The 21,188-nt window shown below is 38.6% G+C and overlaps 1 protein-coding gene across 2 annotated transcripts in view; it reads left to right on the top strand.

Moving 5' to 3' along the window:
- VPS41 (VPS41 subunit of HOPS complex) overlaps positions 1-21,188 on the top strand; it is a 233,952-nt gene that overhangs the window by 198,696 nt on the left and 14,068 nt on the right. For both annotated transcript variants that reach the window (XM_090287373.1, XM_090287372.1), the window contains 3 exons: positions 3,600-3,654; positions 6,224-6,364; positions 7,264-7,400. In XM_090287373.1, coding sequence (XP_090143499.1) covers positions 3,600-3,654; positions 6,224-6,364; positions 7,264-7,400 — 333 coding nt within the window. The remainder of the gene's footprint in view (positions 1-3,599; positions 3,655-6,223; positions 6,365-7,263; positions 7,401-21,188) is intronic.

Below are 21,188 nucleotides of genomic sequence, written 5' to 3'. Positions count from 1 at the left end.
TTCAGTGGTTGATAGTTGTGAGTTTGTTGTCATTTTAATGTTTATAATTTTTACCTTCTTAATTAAGTTCCTTTGACATTTCATATAATAATAGCTTGGTGATAATGAGCTCCTTTAGCTTTACCTTGTCTGGGAAGCACTTTATCTGCCCTTCCATTCTAAATGATAGCTTTGCTGGATAGGGTAATCTTGGTTGTAAGTCCTTGCTTTTCATCACATTGAATACTTCTTGACAGTCCCTTCTTGCCTGCAAAGTGTCTTTTGAGAAATCAGCTGAGAGTCTTATAGGCACCCCTTTGTAGGTAACTCCCTGCTTTTCTCTTGCTACTTTTAAGATTCTTTCTTTAACCTTTGGTATTTTAATTATGATGTGTCTTGGTGTGGTCCTTTTTAGGTCTAGCTTGTTTGGGACTCTCTGTGCTTCCTGGACTTGCATGTCTCTTTCCTTCGCCAAATATAGGGAATTTTCCTTCATTATTTTCAATTTCTTGCTCTTCCACTTCTCCTTCTAACACCCCTATGGTTTGGATGTTGGCATATTTAAAGTTTTCCCAGAGGTTCCTAAGCCTCTCCTCATTTTTTTTAATTCTTGTTTCCTCATTCTATACTGGTTGACTGTTTTTTTCTCCCTTATGTTCCAAATCATTGATTTGAACTCTGGTTTCCTTCCCTTCACCATTGGTTTTGTGTGCATTTTCCTTCATTTTATTTAGCATAGCCTTCACTTCTTCCCTTATGCGTCTGCCATACTCAAGCACATCTGTCAAGCCTGTGAGCATCTTTATCACCAGAGCTTTGAACTCCACATCTGTTAGGTTGGCTATCTCCTCATCACTTAGTTCTCCCACTGGAACTTTGATCCATTCCTTCTTTTGGGCCATACTTCTCTGTCTCCTCATCTTGAGAGAATCCTTTGTTTGTTTGCCTCTGTGTCTTAGGTAGAGCTGTCACTCCTGTTATGTTGTAAGGGGTGGACCCTTAGGTATTCTTCAGTACAGGGCGACCTGGTTCACCATGTTGTGGTGCCGTGGGTCTGAGAGGGAACAATGTTGCTTGCTCAGCACTCGCCCCTTTTCCAGGCAGTTCTCCCACTTTGTAAGGGACTGGTGCCTCTCTAGTTGTTGCCCTGGCTGTCGTTCCCAGAGTGCGTGGATCTGCAGACAGTCTAGGACTGTGGGGGCCCTTCAACCAAGCAGACTCTGCTGAGAGACCAACAGTTTCCTCCTCTACCCCAACCCCCACTGGTTTGTACAGTCAGAAGCAATGAGGCTTTATTTTCCTTGATACTGGGACCCTGAGCTGCGTGGCCTGGTCTGGTGCTGGGAGTGCTCCCCAGATGTCCCTCCTGACTTTTAAAAATGTGCAACTGCACTTTCCGGCAGCCTGCAGCTGCCACTACTGCTGCTGCTACCACATAGCATCTTCTCATCCCCAGCGCTCCGCCCCTCCTACCTGTCTGGATGAGTATTTGTTCTTTATATCTTTGTTTGTTGGACTTCCATGCAGCTCAATTTTCTGGAACTTCTGTTTATCTCTAGATTTAAAGTAGTTGTATTCCTTCTTAGTTGTGGAGGGAGTTGCAGCATGTCTGTCTAGGCCTCCATCTTGGCCAGAAGTCTTTTTTTTTTTTTTTTAATTCTTGGCAGTTACACACCCACCTGAAATCTTGTTACTATAGAAGAAATGAGTAAAGGATATTGAGGGACAACAAGTTATCTCTGCCACATAATTTTTAAAGGAATCTTGTGAGTAATCAAATTAATACTGTTTCCTCCTCATTGTGACCTCCAGGTCTTTTCATTTCCTTATTTCAATGATTTATGTACTTTAAAATGCTATCCTAATTTCATCGCCATTCCAAAGTTAAGTGTTGTTTTTTTCCTTTTTTATGTTTTCTTTGGGTTTTACCCCCTATATTGATCTCTGTGACTAGCGTTTCTTCCTCCCTTTTGTTAATCTCCAACTGGAGACATAGATTTAAATATATACTTTACACATTACTTTAAGTCAAAAATGAAAATGTCAGAACTAGCTCCTGCTGTCATTTCCCAAGATAAATTATTGAGCCGAAAGAGATAATGAACTGGAGCTGTTCTTTCTATATCCTTGGTTCTTGTATTTAATTCAACCTTGACTATTTTTAAATGACTACTGTAACTATGCAACCCAGTAATCTCCCCCCTGAAACCTTTTTTGCCTGCTCATTTATTTAAAATGGTATTTATTGCACACTTGTGAGCCAGTCATTGTAAGAAAGCACATGGTTTGACGTACTCATGGTCCCAGCTGACAGGACTCAGACAAATGGGAGTTTGTGAAGATGTGTGCGGGTGCAAGGACAGTTAAGTGCCTGCAATCTGGCATAGTGTGAGTCCGAGGATTTGTCTGAAGGACTTGCCAGGGGTGGAGAATGGTGAGGGAGGGCAGCACTCCAGACCCGGGGGCAACAATAGAGAGAGGAACAGGGTGTGAGGTGTTGCTGCACAGAAAGCAGGGCTTCTGAGCCACATTAAAGATTCTCAGTTTTAAGTCGGCTCAGAGTAATGCAATAGGAGGGTTCCATAGTGGGCGTGTGAAGGAGGTTCCTGGTGAACTCCTAATCTTCCTACTCCACCCCATTCAGTTGCCACCTCCTCTGTGAAGGTCATGTCCTGTATCTATGCACATAGCCTTATATTCCTGCTCCCTCTGGTCATGGGATTCTGTGTTGTCACATTTCTGCCGCCCTCTGGACCCTGCACTCCCTGGGGGACTCATGCTGCCACCATTTCTCCTGAGCCACCTCCATCCCTTCCTCATTGCCCTTTGACATGTCATCACCATTGTCAGCATTTGTGTTACTATCATCTTTGCATCTCCATCCAATGTGACTCTTTAGTGTCCAGCAGCGTGTATAGTAAGTTTGTGCCAGTTCATTTATATTATTGAATTATTTATAATCACGTTGTTGTTTTTTTACTCAAGAAAATGCTGTCAATTGTATATTCCCCATTTCTTCCTCCTTCTTGATCCTTCTTGATTGTCAGACATGTTTCTTCTTTCTCACTTTTGACAGATCCCTGAACAGAGTTGTTTAAAACCCTGTGAGCTGGCAGTAGAAATAGTCCCAGTGTTCACTTATGGAAGGATTGCTTACTGAGCTGTGGTACGCTCCCTGCTGGAACGTGCACAGTGAGCAGCAGTCCTTTCCTGCAGCGGCTTCTTGGTGGAGGAGAACAGAGTTTAAATCAGGGACTGTGGGCCAGTTGGGGAGCAGCAGAGCTGTGAATAAAACTAAAGCAGCATGAAGAGAGCAAGCTCAGTGGGAAAGGGCCTTTCAGTGTCTTGTTTTCTCCCTTTACTCATGGAATGTTCTGAGCTGTCTCAAATACTGTATGTTATCAGTTAAACTGCATAGGGACCAGGACCCCTCTGAGAGATGAATGGGCACAGCCACCAGAAAAACCTAAGTAGATTGTGTTTTTGTTTGCTTCTTTTTTTTTTTTTTTTGAAGTGAGGCAGTGGAAAAATTCTTTCAAACTTGTGTGTTTATAAGTGACTCAATTAACATTTGTTCTTTCTGGTAACCAATAGTAATATTTTTCCCTGCTTTATTTGAGGCTCTTGAGATATGTCAACAGAGGAACTTTGTGGAAGAGACAGTTTATCTTCTGAGTAAGTAGTTTTCACTCATTTTTGGTCCCCATAAACCAAGAAATGGGATGACAACAAGATTTAAATGGTCTGAGAATTGCCATAGGTTTTAGACCAAAGTAACATAGACATTAAAACCTATTTTATATAAGAATTTAATACATGGAAAAGGAGACTTCACAGCACAATAGAGAAGGAAGAGTTACTTAATAAATGCTGGTGAAGTAACATATTAGTATTGTGTAGTAAACAAATATATTGGCTTATATTACCACCATCTTGATAGAAAATAAATAATATTCATTTTCAAAATCTCACCCTAAAAAATGGAGGGAATGCAACTGAATATCAGAGTTTTCAAAAGAAAGGAGAAGTTTTTAATATAATAGAGCTGTCAGTTGTCCCTGGTCCTCTGGTTCCTACTTCCACATGTGTCATAGTCTTCGTACCATGTATATCAAGACACAGAACTTAGTCGGACTCGTCGGCAGCCGTCCGTCTCGAGAGACGATGGTGTAGCTTCTTAAGAGTCTATCTGCATCGCCGAGAATGGCTGTGCAGTCCGACTCGGGAGTGACACGGTATCTGTCTCCTCCCGTGTTGAATCGACATCTTGCGATGACGCTGAAGCTACAGAGCCTGGGCAGGGTAATATGGAGGGTCTGCTGTTGCCCATGCAGCAGACCCCCCCTCTCTTCGCAACTGAAGGGTCCAAGGGAAAGACGGAGTCGATACAGCTTGGGTTCAGGTGCGCCGCAGGAGTTGCCGGTGTTGACTACAACGTCAAACCGCCTTAGGGACTCCGGCTCCGGATTTTCTGTCGGGGTTTACTCCCTTAGCCTTTCCCCTGAAGAGGTATGCCGCAAGGCAGCGGAGGTTTTTTGGAGTCAGAGTTTTCCTTCTCTGACAGAACTTAGTATATTTTAGCATTCCTCCAAAGTGAACTACTTGCTTAAAAGCAATGTAGATTCCTGAAGATTTCCTAGAAAACTCTATGCAGATATTTGTAGTTAAAACATAGGGTTCATATTAGGTTTTCCTCCAACGTCACCTCTCTTCCCAACACCAGTAGGGTTTTTCCACTTCATGTCTTTCCCTCCTACTGCACCTCGGCCTCATTGGCTTCTTTGGCCTCTGTAGTGAAACATGATTAAAATCTTCTGTTCCAGTTAATGGGTATGCAGATTTGTGGGTGCTCAACAGCAAACCTGAAACTGTTCATAAGTTCTAGGGCCTACCTTCCTTAGGAGAAAGTGTTTTGGGACAGTATTTTTATTACTTATGTTCTTGAGGTTCTAACCACAATCTCAAGTAGCTCATCAATTTACCTCTTCCAAACAGAGTGCCTTCCAAGAAATACTCTAGTAAATTTTTCTTGTAATGTCATATTGTCTTAAAAGCACAAGAGAACTTATAAGGAATATTTAGTATTCTTTCTAAGTTATAAAAACTTTAAAAAATCATATACACATTTTAAAACATGAAATATTTTATAAAGAAATAAACTGTGGGAATATTTGTTGGAAAAGCAAAATGCTATAGAAGATATAATAAATGGGATATAATTTTATTCACAGGCCAACTGTCATCATTTGATAATGGCTGCCTAGAGTGAGAAGGACTCAAGATTCCATTACTAGTTCCTGCCACAGGCCAGTGGCCAGGGGCCAGGGATAAGGATGATAGCCCACAGCCAGGCAGTTGCTGTCCTTGCTCTAAATAAAGCTTTCTATGTGTACTAGATTAAAAACTCATGGACACTGTTGTCAAAACCATCAAAATGCAATACGGCAATGAGCAAAATGTATAAAGATAATTAATCAAATAAAAGCATAGTTGGTATATTCTTTTATTTCATGAGGGTTATTGAAAGGCTTTCCCATGAACTTGGAGGAGAAGGAAAATGAAGTAGCCCTCTGATCACTGAGTTTGCAGTTGGCACGCAATGTATCAAAAGAACAATATGCAAAGCTACCTAAAGAGGCAGAAGGACTCCAAGGCTTTTGTTTATTTATTTATTTTTATTTAAAATTGTTAAATTGTATTTATTGGGGTGACATTGATTAATAAAATTTATAGATTTCAGGTGTACAATTCTATAATACATCATCTATATATTATATTGTGTGTTCACGATGCCAAGTCAAGTCTCTGTCCATCACCACTTTCTTTTCATTCAGCCTTTTAAAAGTCTTAATTGAATCTGGGTATGATGTCATTAGAAAGAAATACAGGCAGGCCTTTGAGAAGGAAGTCAGCATCTGACATACCTGAGTTCAGATTCCAATCTGCCAAGTAGAAGCAAGTTACTAACATTCCTGTGTCCTTTTCTGTGAAATAGAAATATTAGTATAACAAACCTCATAGGATTTTAGTGATGATGAAATGATGTCATTTGTGTGAAGCACTTGAGGACTCAGCATACAGAAAATAGCAGACATTTATTTTACCATGTTATGCTAATGTCACATAAGAAAATATGCTTCTGTCTTAGCTTTCAAACTGTGTAAACAAATTAAGAGGTATGCTGTTTCTATAACAATACTTTATTAAAATGTCCTAAATGAGGTATTTCCCACATCTTTGCTAGGCCGAATGGGTAATAGCCGAAGTGCCCTGAAGATGATCATGGAGGAATTACATGATGTTGATAAAGCAATTGAATTTGCCAAGGAGCAAGACGATGGAGAGCTCTGGGAAGATCTGATTTTATATTCCATCGACAAACCACGTAAGCAGAAAAGCCATCTGCTATAATAACTCTTTTCTCTCGATACAGCCAGTCTTGTCTAGAGTAAGAATTATCTCAAGACACACTGAGTTAAAAAATATGGTCAAGTATCTATGATAAAAACAGGCCAAGCACATTGTAACAGTTTGTAATATTACTCCTCTGCAGAGAAGCCTGAAGCCCCGTCACTTTGTGTTACCTGAATATGACTGAGAACAGGTGGTTAACCTGATAATATTAATTGTGTCTCCATGAAGCATATTTTTACCTACTGCACCAGCAATATATTTGTATACCTTCTGCTTGACCATTTGCATTGGGTGTCCCATTTTGGAAAGAAACAAAAGCAGTCTCCTAACAGTAACCCAAGTTCTCTCTTGAAGAAAAAAGAAATGATTCAGAATCTAACAGTAGTGGTTTAAAACCCCCCCTTCTCTTTTTTATTTTTTGGTAAGAAGGCTTATCTATTTCAAAATTTTCAGATCTATAAATTGCAGTTATGACTGTCTTTTTATAAAAAGGTATAAGAGGATCATGTTAGTGCAACAAAGTAGTAGTTTAAGGATCTTAAAGGAAGCAAAGTGGGTGTAATATAACACATCATGAACTTGAGTCTGGCCTAGGTTTGCATTTGTGCTTGTAACTTTAGCTAGCTGTGTGACCCTGCATAGATTAGTTACACCCCTTTAACATCTCAGATGGTATTCTGAAGTAATCGTTTGTGTTTGTTTTAAATTCTTTAAATTTATCTTCTTTATGTCTGGAGGAAAGTAAAGGAAGATTAGTTCTTGAGACTTAGAAATTTGGGTTTGAAGGAAATAGTTTTACCTTTGAGTTACTTTTCGCTTGAAGTCGAATTAGTAAATTGCTTATCAGTTGTTTTCTGTGGAATTTCGTAGCATTTATTACTGGCTTGTTAAACAACATTGGCACACATGTTGACCCAATTCTATTGATTCACCGTATCAAGGAAGGAATGGAGATTCCCAATCTGAGAGATTCCTTGGTTAAAATTCTGCAAGACTACAATTTGCAAGTAAGTATCCTTTCTTGGAGAAATAAACATGTTGAGTGAGTTGACTGACTATTGAATAAACATTTCTAGGTTTATTTTAGTATCAGTCGAATAATTCACTTTGATACTTATATCTTATTTAGGCCCAGATATTGGGAAAATTATTCAAATAGAGAAACTAGAAATATCTCCCTTTAAGGAAGCCATCTGATTTTTAACCATCCCCAAATTTTCTCTTATTGATGTGCAGACATTTTTACATTTGTATGGTAAATATAGCATGGCACTGGGGAGGTTAGTTACTATGGCCATCAGATCAGACTGCCCAAACCATTTCTGAGTGGAATGATTGTTAAGTCCATTTGGGACAATAAAAAAATTATTTTTCAAATAGTTTGATAATTCCCTTGAAGCCACTCAGAAACCTCTTGCTCAAAATATGTTAAAAATACAGGATTTTATTTAACATTTTGTTTTATTTTCTAGACAAGTGTAATTTTATTATCTGTAATAATTTAGAATGTGTGATAAGAGTAATGGAACCTACTACTTTCATGTAAGTTAATATGCTAATTACATAGCATCCATCCTAATCTTTTCTTTAAAAGGACTATAACAATTACTGTTTTTTGGGATGCTGATAGCTTCCATAGATAGAACTAATTCAAGCATATTTCTTTAACAGTTCAGAAATTCTTTGTCTAATTTACTTGAAAATTAGTTTTTGCTTTTCTGGAACATCAAGAATTTTTTCAGGTAGAGCTGAAAGATAAGGTTGTGGGAAGAGAAGTGGTTACTTGGATAAGAAAGGAGAGTGGAGGGTCGGGGTGAGGATTTGTGGGGCCCACAATCACTATGATGAGTACAAGTGGAGCTGCCTGCTGGACTCAGATGGTGGCTTCAGGTAAGAGGCAGGGTGAGAAGGAGAAGAAATAGAGGAAGATTGATGGCACAAGAAGTGTGAGAGATATAAAGGAGTGACACACTACAGGGACAAGAGCTTGTGGCTAAGGAGTGGGATATTGTCACGTGAAAGTTTCTAAAGTCATTGTAAACATGTTCAAAAAGTGGAATGAAGGTAAATGTCATTGGAGGAATTAGTGGAGAAGCTGTGAGGGCATAATGAGCCATCCAGATGGGCACTGAGGAAGGGGGAGTGGAGGCTGTAAGCCAGGCTCCAGCTTTCTCAGTGAACTGGGAGCTTAGCCTCACAGCCCACAAGTGACTGTGATGTTACTGGGTAACACAACTTAAAGGAGAAGAGGTTTCCTGAAGGCGGGATGTGAGAGAATAAGGAGCCTTCACTCAGGAGGGCTTATGGGAAATCGGTCCTGGAAGAGAAATGGGTTAAGGCAAAGAGGTAGAGGGGCCAATTCTGCAAAAAAGCTCCAAGATATACAGGTATTTACTGACAGTGGAATTTGGAGATTTGCAGATAACCCAGGGAAACAGGGTCAGAGAGGAAATGAGAAAGTCAAGGAAGGAAAGAATAGCACGGGTGTGGGTTAATAAGTGAGGAGAGGTGACAAGAGGAGCATTGCATTGTTAAGAGCCCAAGGGGTGCAGAAGAGTGATCCAGGCAGGGAATAATTCACTCATTCTGAGGTTGATTTAGCATTGGACTTTGGGGTAAGTGGTTGGTTTCAAAGCTGCACCTTATCAAGCTCTGGGTGTGAGTGAGCTTGATAATGGTCTGTACTTCACAGGCTACCCCTGAGTTGCTGGGATATGTTCAGTTTCCAGTCCAAATTTGTTAAGGCGTAATTTAGGTATCTCTGAACAGCTCTACCCTGAGGAATGTGATGAAATAATTACCCCTTCTATCCTCCAGGTATTCTGCATGAAGCCTAGCCTGTGGGTTGAAAAATATGTCTTGCTTTTTTCCCAGTCTCTGTGATGCCTACAAAAATGCCTAGTAGGTCCTAGACTCTTAATCTAGAACACCAAGGTCATGGACACCACTGGGTCTCACTGATCAATCATTTTTATTATGAATAAATTTGCATAGTTCTGAGTCAATGGGAGTAAAAATAAAATTATTTAATTCAAAATGAATTCCATATGAAAAATTATCCACTAAAGCAGCTGCTAACCCAACATTTTATCCTCTTAATTATATTTTAAAAAGTTCTGAGAGCTTTTTCTTAAGATTCTCTGGGACAAAGGGGAAGGGACCCTCAGGGAAGGTGGCAGAGCCTGTGAGAATCCACTGGAGCTCCAGTGTCTTACTGGAAGATGAAGAGAGAAAATGCTCTACTCAGGCAGATTCAAAGAATTTCAGGGGGCACTTCCTAATTATATATGAAGAATGAGTTTAGAATGTTTTCTATGGAAAAGGCTGCTGTTTTATATTAACTATTTCTTTCTCTAGGCAGCCTTTTTGGTGCTCACCATAAAAATAACAAATCTATAGAACATTTTGAAGTTTCCATAGAACATGTTTTAATTTGATTCTGTCTATCTAGTCTTTTGTTTATTTCATAAAACTGTAGTTGATTTTCACATGTTTTGACAGGATAGAAAATTGCCAACCCTGTTAATCCCAAACATTGGTGGAAATTTTGTAGGTCTTTGAATTGGCAAGAATCTGGAACATACTTCATATGGGAGGGGGAGGCAAGGCCTGAAGGGGTAATGACCCTGGGGAATATTAAGACCCATTAAGTAAACACAGGGACCCATGGTCATATGTTAAAGGAAGGCTATAACAGGGCTTCTCAGCATCGTTTTTTTCTAATATGCCCAGGAATTTCTAAGGGGTAGATTTATAATAGAATATGCAGCATTTTAAAACTTATTTGGCCACTGAAAATGCTTTGAGAGATCACTCATTAGCAAATCACTAATTGGAAAGAGAAAAGGTAGAGAAAGTTCTGGGACAAAAATTTAAATGAAAATCTCTTCTGGTTTTAAAATCTCATGTTTTCTAAAATGAAACAACTTTCTTCAACTGAAGTCTAGCATTAGGCAAGTTAGATGTCTATGACATCATTAAAGTTAAAGAAAATAATATAATCAGCCAATTATTAATATTTAAGATTTTTAATGTATTTAACTTATTATAGTTTTACCTTCTTACACAGTTAGTATAATTATTCAACAATTTTAAAAGCTTCAGGAAGTCAGTAAGATAAAAGTAGTCCTTATCATACCTCATAAACTTAAAATGTATCTCGGCCTGATTTCAAGGATAAATAAAATTTATTTTGATATAAATTATTTATAAAACAAAATGGTGTAAGTTATATTTTCAAATTATGGCCATAATTTCTAACTTACTTTTATGCTATAAATTTTTATATTTTAAAACATTTATTTATTCAGCATTTATATCAATTTCTATTTTTTCCCCCTAAGCATCTTTATTCTGAAACACTTCTCTTTTGATAGACTTATTAGCCAGTCATTTCACCCTCATAGTGGTCCTTGAGGAACTGTCGTCTCCATTTTACAGATGGGAAGACTGAGTTTAACAGGGTTAAATGCCTTGCCAGTCTGGGAAACTGATAAACTGGATTTGAACCAAGATCCTCTGACTAAATCTTGTGTATTTCTCACCAGCTGTTGCATTGGTCTCTGGAGAGGTGTTTATTGTCCTGGCCAGTTACAAGAGAGGAATATCCAGAACTGGCATAGAAAATGAACAGGCAGCCCATTATCTTTAAAAAGCTGTGGACAGGATGTTTGCAGACCTGAACTCTAGTCCTGGCTTTGCCATTAACAAGACTGTTAACCTTGGGGAAGGTGCATAAACTTTCTGGATCTCAGTTTCCCATTAGCTTAAATCAATGTTTGTCAATTTGGTACATGCTACATACCAGAATTATCTGAATTCTTTTAAAAATTACTTAGTTTCAAGTACCACCCCAGAACTGCTGGGTAGAATTTCTTGGGGACAGCTAGGGACTATGTCCTTAAATTACTTTGGTGAAGTACACACTGGAGCTGTCACTGAACTGTGCATTGATATTTAGGAACCTCAAGGATAAATGATCTCTAAAATATCTTCTGTCTCTCAAGTTCTTAACAGAGTCATTTCATAAACCCACCTTTATAGAGTGAATGCAGCTGCATAGCGTTAACTTAATATTTCAGTTTAATCATTCATAAAACTTTTTTTTTGAATCTGTAACAAAGTATCTTAGATTTTAGGTGTAATTTTTTTTTCTCATTAAAATCCAGGCCCTTGGGCTTTATTTTCCATGTATGTGTCTGTGTATAATTTATGCATAAATGTGTGTATAGATCTGTTGCTGTAGTTGGTTCCCTTTAAGCATTGACTATACACAGAGGTGATGAAAAGTGAACAACCAGGGAGGCAGCCTCTGCTGGAAGCAATGCTGTGTCCCCATCACCATTTATGCCGTGTACATGTGCACAATAAACCATTGTGTGTCACTGCAGCTGTGAGTTGTGTATTCAGAGACAGAATGGCAGTGTCGCAGGAACACTCAGTGATCTGGCACAGTGAAGGTGTAAAGTTTTTAAATGACAAATGTTTGTTTATAAATACTTTTATTTAAATATTTGATTGCCTGCTGTGTCGGATATAGAGCTGGATACTAACAGGGCTTCCACATAATGTCTCATAGACCTGGAAATGAGTAGGATGCAGGCCTTTGCTCCAGTGGCTCATGATTTTACTTCTCCAGTGGGATAAGTAAAAAGTTTTAACACTTGGATTTTGTTAACCTTCACATATACATACATACAGGTAAACTGATTCCAGATTTCTCCAAGTCTAGCAGTTATTTTCTCATATTTACATTGACTATGATCCCCATCGTCGGCAGCCGTCCGTCTCGAGAGACGATGGTGTAGCTTCTTAAGAGTCTATCTGCACCGCCGAGAATGGCTGTGCAGTCCGACTCGGGAGTGACACGGTATCTGTCTCCTCCCGTGTTGAATCGACATCTTGCGATGACGCTGGAGTGTCCTCTCCAGTGAAGCTGAAGCTACAGAGCCTGGGCAGGGTGATATGGAGGGTCTGCTGTTGCCCATGCAGCAGATCCGCCCCTCTCTTTGCAGCTGAAGGGTCCAAGGGAAAGACGGAGTCAATACAGCTTGGCTTCAGGTGCGCCACAGGAGTTGCCGGTGTTGACTACAACGTCAAACCGCCTTAGGGACTCCGGCTCCGAATTTTCTGTCAGGGTTTACTCCCTTAGCCTTTCCCCTGAAGAGGTATGCCGCAAGGCAGCGGAGGTTTTTTGGAGTCAGAGTTTTCCTTCTCTGATGTGCCCTGACTGGAAGATCGAACCAGCGACACTTAGCTCGCAGGCCGACGCTCAATCCACTGAGCCAAACCAGCCAGGGGTATGTAGTTCTTTTTTTTTTTTTTTTTCAGATTTAATGTGTTTTATTGATTAAAATATTACATTTGTGCCAATTTCCCTTCCCTCTGCTCCCCTCCACCCGGTGGCCCCCCTCCCTCCAGTTGTCCCCCCCTTTTAGATTATGTCCATTAGTTGTGCATACAGTTCCTCCCAACCTCTCTCCGTCTATTCCATTCCCTCCTACCTTGATCCCCAATTCCTATATCATCTCCCTCCCTTTCCCCATTCCCCCTCCCTGTTGACCTCCCCCCAATATGCTTCCCGTACCCACAGTTCCTTTTCCACTCTCGTTGCCTATTTAGTTTGCCTTTGTTTCATCTCCTTAGCTTCTGTTTTTTAAACCAGTCCCTTTAACATCTCATATAACAGTGGTTTGGATCTAATGAACTCTTTCAGTTTTATTTTGTCCTGGAAACACTTTCTCTGTCCTTCTATTCTGAATGACAATTTCGCTGGATAGAGTATTCGTGGTTGTAGGTTTTGGATTTTCATTACTTTGAATATTTCTTGCCAGTCCCTTCTTGCCTGTAGGGTTTCCCTTGAGAAGTCTGCTGATAGTCTAATTGGGACCCCTTTGTACATAATTCTTTTCTTCTCTCTTGCTGCTTTTAAGATTCTCTCTTTATCTTTAATTTTTGACATTTTGATTATAATGTGTCTTGGAGTGGTTCTCCCTGGGTCCAGTCTCTTGGGAACTCTCCTTGCTTCCTGGACCTGCAAGTCTATTCCCTTCCCCAAGTCTGGGAAGTTCTCCTTTATTATATTTTCACTCAATTTTTCAAGTTCTAGTTCATCTTCCTCATTCTCTGGCAAACCAATGATTCTTATGTTGGGCCTTTTATAGCTGTCCCAGAGGTTTCTGATCCTCTCATTGTTGCTTCCCATTTCCTCTCGCTGCATTGGTTGACTGCTTGTTCCTTCTCCATATTCCAGTTTGTTGAAATGAACTCTGGATTTTTTTTCCTCACCATCTGTCTCGTATGCAGTTTTGTTCCTTTCGTTATGAAAGTTTTTCGCTTCTTTCTTATCTTTTTCCTGCTCTTTTGTGAATTCTGTAAGCCACCTGATAACAATGGCCCAGAACTGAGCCTCTGACAGGTTTCTTATCTGTTCATCTGTCAGGTTCTCTATCTGCTGCCTGGTGAGCTGTGTCACCGGGATTTCTATAGTTGTCTGCCACATTTTGACAGATGCGTTTTGTTTTCTTGGGCCGGCTGTCAGGGGCAGTGCCTGTGTACTGGTAATGACCCAGCGACCGGCGCCGTTTGGCGTCACAAGTCAGCGACCGGCACCTGTCTGCGACCTATTTCGCAGCCCTGTGGTGCTTTCTTTCTTTGGGGGCGGGGGTCCAAAATGGATTCACACAGTTATTCAGCTAGGAGACCGGGATCCGTCCTCCCGCCCCCCCGGGGCTCACTGTTCAAGGCGATGCGGTGGCCGCTCTCCCCAGCGCTGGGGTCGCGCACTGCCAGGGGCTTGACTGCCACCGGGATTTTTCGCCGCCCCGCCGCTCTGCAAACAGCTTTGCCCTCTTTAACTCTTACCTGCCCGAATGGCACCGCTGGTTTATAACTTCATATGTTGGGCTTCCGTGTAGTTTTATTTTCTGGAATTTCTAGTTATCCTTTGTTTTGAAGTAGTTGTATTCCTCTCTAGTTGTAGAGGGAGACTTAGCGTGTCCGTCTAAGCCTCCATCTTGGCCGGAAGTCCCGTAGTTCTTGATAATTTCTCAAATTTTCTACTTTGAAATCAGAGGTGAATTAAAAGGAAATAGTAACTTCTTTCTTACCTGTACTTTTTGGGAACCACACTCGTTTCTTTTGACTCACAGTATATAAGTTTTTAATTTCTAAGAGAGAGTTTTTAAATTTATAAACCCCTGAAGTAAACTTTTAAAATAACATGGATCTTTTTTCTTTTCAAATTATTTCAGATTGACCTTATCACAGCTTTTATGTGACATGAGTTGCTTGTGACAACCAACTATAGGTTCTTTAATTAATTTGGTACATGCACACTTCGTGCTATTGTAAACTGAAATATGATTGCTTTTATAATACTGTTTTTTTTATCTCTCACATGAGGCCTTAGAGTCTTTCTAGCTTTCCCTTCCTGTTTTTCTGCACTTCCTCAACTTTTATAATAATCTCAACAAAAAGCCAAGCTTTTTCAAGTAGAATTCGAATCCCATAGTACTGTGGCCTAAATAATAGATTAGAAATTAGGTAAAGTTAGTATCAGTCTAGTTCTGGTATCATATTGGGCACTTGTAAAACCAGGTAACAGTATGACATTTGCAGTTCTAATGATAAGCACTGCAGTATGAACAAGTCAATGTCAGCAAAAAGTTCAACATTCAAAGAATCTTTTAAAATAAAAATTTCATGAACTTGGCAATTTTTATGACATTTTTCCCATTGCAGCTCTTTCTAATGAACCATAATAACTTCACTGATGTTCAGTTTTTTATTGCTTTATTAAATATTCATGAGTCTGCAGCTTTTCTTTTGGTTGGGATTGTTATCAATGATGAATTATAGATAAATAAGGAAGACAGCGAGAATCTAGGGTCTGATGTTGGTTTTTGGCAGCTATCATAAATACATTCTTATTTAAATTTACAGTAGAACAAGGTGTGCTTGTAACAAATTATAGAAGCTACAACTGGTTGTCTTAAAAATGATAAAGACAAAGGATAAAGGTAATTTTAATAAAACATAGAATTAAGAAAACTTATTGTTATGGAGAGGAACGTTATTGAGGAACATTATTAAGAAAACAGAAATGGTAGAGAAGAAGGTGGAAAGAAGTTGGTCCATAAGGAAAATGAATGTCTGAGATATAATATTGTACATGGTAAGCAATGCCTACCAATGTGTTTTGAGATGGAAACTAATGTCATTATATAGTTTAGGAAGGAAAAAAGTCAGACATTGGTTTACTTACCTTAGTGAAACTCTAATATGAGATATAGATTACAAAGCAAAGATTAATAATGATATTGTCTTACCAAGTAGAGACAGTTTATAGATGACACAATAAAGGAGATTAAAACTGATTTTAATTTCTGAGAGTAATATCAGAGGCTCTTCTACACAGAGAATAAAATAGGAAACCCAGATAAAACAGTAGGAAACAGAAAGAAAGATTTTACAGAGCAGAAAATGACTTGATCTTTGAGAGACCAATAGACATCCTTTGGAAAACTCTTGTAGCCTACAAATACTCTGAGAACTTCACAAAAGGTATGTATTTGCAAATTCCAAAAGTTTGAGAAAAAGGTATGGGGAAACAACCAGCATAATCATAAATAAATAAGGAAAGGGGGAGAGAGGGAGGGAGGAAGGAAGGAAGCAATAACCACTAACCACTAAACACTAGCTGGAGAGAAGCCTTATAACCATGGACAAACAAAAGAAACCATTTAACCACAACAAGACTGGTAGGGAGTGCAGAGGAGGCACAATAGGGCTGGCTGGGCTCCCATGGGAGGCAGTTGTAGTTCCAGAGGGATATTTCAACAGCCAGTGGACTCCCCAGGAGAAGTGTAGGGTCTAAACACCAAACTGGGTACAAGAGCTGGAAAGTAACTCAGATAACATCCAGCTGTGGAAAGCAGCAGCCTTTCTCTGTCTGCCAGAGAATGACTGCTAGAGAAGCAAAGCCCCTTAAAGGGCCAATGCATAAAATTTCGTTTGTAACCACTTACCCTGGGCTCCAGCAGAGTGAGGGCAGAGTGGACTAGAGACACTTGAAGAAAGTCTGGGGTTGGTGGCTCTGGAGAGAGAACAGAAGGAATAGCCTCCAAGATCCCTGTGCTGAGTCTTTCCCCATACTGCAGAAGCCATCTTTCTCAGGCAGAGCATTTCCTCTCTGAGTGGCATCAGCAATATCCTGTCCATAGAAATTATTCTACCCCATTCTGTGGTGCTTAAACTGGGCTGCTGATTACAGCTTAAGGCCATATCACTGATCAATTCAACAACTAAGGCAGAAAATACAAAGAAGCAGCCAAAATGGGAAGACAAAGAAACAGACCCCAAATGAAAGAACAAGAGAATTCTCCAGGAGAAGAACTAGATGAAATGGAGGCAAGTAATTTATCAGGTAGAGAGATAAGTGTAATGATTATAAAGATTCTCAACAGCATGAAAAAAGACAGAGAAACCATAAAAAAAGGACCAGTCAGAAATTAAGAATGCAATATCTGAAATAAATAATACACTGGAAGCACAAATCTTGATGGACATAAATGGAAAGGTCGACAGAAATACAGTAGTAGTCAGGGATTTTGACTTCAATGGATAGATCTTCCAGGCAGAAAATCAACAAGGAGACAGCAACCTTAAACAACACACTAAATCAAATGGATTTAATTGATATCTTAAGAGCATTTCACCCCACATCAGCGGAATATACATACTTTTCAAATGCACATGGAACACTTTTTAGAATAGACCACATGTTAGGACACAAAGCAAGTCTCAATACATTTAAGAAGACTAAATCGTATCGAGCATATTCTCTGACCACAATGCCATTACACTAGAAATCAATCACATGAACACTTAAAAACACACAAAACATGGAAGCTAAATAATGTTATTAAACAATGAAGGGGTCAACAATAAAATCAAGGAAGAAATCAAAAGATATCTTGAAACAAATAAAAATGAGGACACAGTATCCAGTATGTGTGGAAAACTGGGAAAGCAATCCTAAGAGGGAATTTCATAGTATTATATGTCTATCTCAAAAAAAAAATAAATAAATAAAAGAAAAAGCTCAGATAAACAATCTAACTTTCCCTTTAAAAGAACTTGGAAAGTAACAACAAAGCCCAAAGTGAGTAGAAGGAAGGAAATAATAGGAACAGAGCAGAAATAAATGAAATACATCTAAAAAAAAGATCCAAAAGATCAATGATTCCAAGAGCTGGTTCTCTGAAAAGATAAACAATGTTGACAAACTTTTAACCAGACTTATCAAGAAAAAAAGAGAAAGGACCCAAATAAAATCAGAAATGAAAGAAGAGAAATAACTGCACCAAAGAAGTACAAAGGATTGTAAGAAAATATTATGAACAACTATATGCCAACAGACTAGACAACCTGTACAAAATGAATAAATTTCTAGAAACATACAATGTACCAAAACTGAACCAGAAAGAATCAGAGAATATGAATGGACAGATTACACCGAGCGAAATTGAGGCAATCATCAAAAAACTCCCAACAAACAAAAGCCTTTGACCAGATGGCTTCACAGGTGAATTTCACCCAACATTCCAAGAAGAACTAACACCTCTTTTTCTCAAACTATTTCATAAAATTCAAGAGGAGGAAAGGCTCCGAAACTAATCTTATGAGGCCAGCATTATCCTAATTCCAAGACCAGATAAAGATGCTACAAAGAAAGGAAATTATAGGCCAGTGTCCCTGATGAACATAGATGCTAAAGTCCTCAACAAAATATTAACAAACAATACAACAATGTATCAAAAAGATCATACACCATAGTCAAGTGGGATTTATTCTCAGGATGCAAGGTTAATACATTTGCAAATAAATGTGATTCACCACATAAACAAAATGAAGGCCAAAAACCACATGATAATATCAATAGATACAGAAAAAGCATTTGTTAAAATCAGTACCCATTTATGATAAAAGCTCTCAGCAAAGTGTGATTAGAGGAAGCACACCTAAACATATTAAGTAAAGGCCTTATATGACAAACCCACTGTCAGCATTACACTCAATGGACAAAAACTGCAAGTGTTCCCCTGAAGATCTGGAACAAGATAAGCATGTCTACCTTCATCTCTCTTATTCAACATGAAACTGTAAGTCCTAGCCACAGCAGTCATACAAGAAATAAAAGGCATCCAAATTCAAAAGGAAGAAGTAAAACTGTGATTTTTTTGCAGATGATGTGATACTGTACATAATGAACCCCAAGATTCCACCAAGAAACTACTAGAACTGATAAATAAACTTAGTAGAGTATCATGATACAAAATTTATATCCAGAAATCAGTTGCATGTTTTATATGCCAGTAACAAACTAACAGAAAGGGAAATTAAGGAAACAATTTCATTCCTAATTGCTTCATAAAGAATAAAATAGCGAGGAATAAATCTGACCAAGGATGTAAAAGACCTGTACTTGGAAAATTATAGGACACTGAAGAAAGAAATTGAAGGAGATAGACAAATAAGTGGAAGCACATACCATGTTCATGGATAGGAAGAATTAACATCATTAAAATGTCCATACTACCCAAAGCAATCTATGCATTCAGTGTAATTCCTGTCAAGCTTCTAATGACATATTTTACAGAACTAGAACAAATATTTCAAACATATAGAACCACAAAGGGCCTCACACAGCAACAGCAATCCTATGAAAGAAGAACCAACTTGAAGGAATCATACTACTGAACATTAAACTATACTATAAGGCCATAGGAATCAAAACAGCATGGTACTGGCATAAAAACGGACATGTGGATCAATGGAACAAAACAGAGAGTCCAGAAATAAATTCATACCTTTATAGTCAATTAGTATTCAACAAGAGGAAGCAAGCACATACAATGGGCTAAAGATAGTTTCTTCAGAAATGGTGTTGGGGAAATTGGACAGATATGTGCAGAAATAATGAAACCAGACCACCTTCTTACAGCACACACACAGGAATAAATTCAAAATAGATCAAAGTCTTATAAATGTTAGACCTGAAACCATAAAAACCCTAGAAGAAAACATCGGCAGCAAAATCTCAGACTTACTCGTAGCAATATTTTATCAAATATATCTCCCCAGATAAGAGAAACACAAAAATAAATAAGTGGGATTGCATGATACTAAAAGTTTTTTGTACAGCAAAGGAAATCATCAACAAAATAAAAGGACAACACAGATGGGAGGACATATTCGTTGATAAATCTCATAAGGGCTTAATATCCAAAATTTATGAACTTGCAAAACTAAACACACATAAAATAAAACAAGCAACCCAATTAAAAATGTGCAAAGGACCTGAAAAGACACTTCTGAGAGGACATAAAGATGGCCAATAGGCATGAAAAGATGCTCAATGTCACTAATCATTAGAGAAATGCAAATTCAGGCCACTATGAGATAAATCAACAAACAAAAAGTGCTGGTAAGAATGTGGAGAAAGGGGAACCCTTTTTGACTGTTGGTGGGAATGCAGACTGGTGCAGCCACTGTGGAAAGCAGTATGGAGATACTTCAAAAAATTAAAAATGGATCTGCCTTTTGACCCAGCAATCCCACTTCTGGGAATATATCCAAAGGAACCCAAAACACTAATTTTAAAGAACACAAGCACCACTATACTCATTGCAGCATTATTTACAATCACCAAGATATGGAAGCAGCCCAAGTGTCCATCATAAATGAGTGGATAAAACAACTATGGGACATTTACACAATGAAATACTACTCAGCTGTAAAACAGAAGAAAATTTTACCCCTTGCAACGGTATGGATGGACCTGGAGAACATTTTACTAAGTGAACTAAGCCAGTCAGAGAAAGACAAATACCATATGATTTCACTCACATGGGGAATCTAATGAACAAACTGGACTAACAAAGAAAATGCAGACAGCATCATGGATGGAGAGCATGATGACAGCTAGTTGTGAGGGGAGGTTAGAGGGTGGAGGGATTAAGCAAAAGGGAAAAAGGGCTCATGGACATAGAGAACAGTGTGGTGATGGCTGAGGGGCAGGGGAGTATAAGGGCACTAAATGGTATCAGGAAAAAATACAATAAAGATTAAGTTTTAAAAAATCAATAAAAAAAGTCCTTGTAGACCTGTTTAAAATTTTTAACATATAATGTCAATAAGGAATGAATATTTGATGAAATGTCAATAATGAAAACTAAGATTGTTAGAATTCAAGTACAATAGATTTAAAAGACAGTAAATATAGAATAATCTATGCCGATAGATATTTGCTTTACTTGACGTGGTCAACAGTATTTAAACTAGGAAATTATTTTTCTAAACCAGAGAAGATTTAGATTTCTGGATATATATGATAGATTAAAATGAATACTCCCTTCCAGTTAAAAAGAATGGTAACTAGGATATTAAAAGGAATTTATTTTTAATTCATAGCTCATCTGCAAAAGAGATAGGAACAGGTACCCAGAAATACTGAGAGCAAATCCAAAGTAGGAGGGAATATTGTTGTTATGGTAGTACTCTCGAGTAGCAGATACAGTTCCTAGATTATGGCCTTTTTATACTCATATAGGGAACAGGAAAAATAGACGTTGGCCCACCTAAAGTGAGAAACTAAAATCAAATGCCTTGCACAGAGCTTGAGTCTCAAGCCATAGAAAATAACTACCCTCTGGTTCTGTAAAGTGACAAGGGAGTCAGTTAGCCATCTCCTCAGAGGTTAATGGGGGAGAGAAGAATGGGGAAGAATAGGT

The sequence above is a fragment of the Furipterus horrens genome, unplaced genomic scaffold (genome assembly GCF_987537825.1).
Source record: "Furipterus horrens unplaced genomic scaffold, mFurHor1.1.pri manual_scaffold_9, whole genome shotgun sequence".
NCBI lineage: Eukaryota > Metazoa > Chordata > Mammalia > Chiroptera > Furipteridae > Furipterus > Furipterus horrens.
This window is presented reverse-complemented; position numbering and strand designations above follow the sequence as displayed.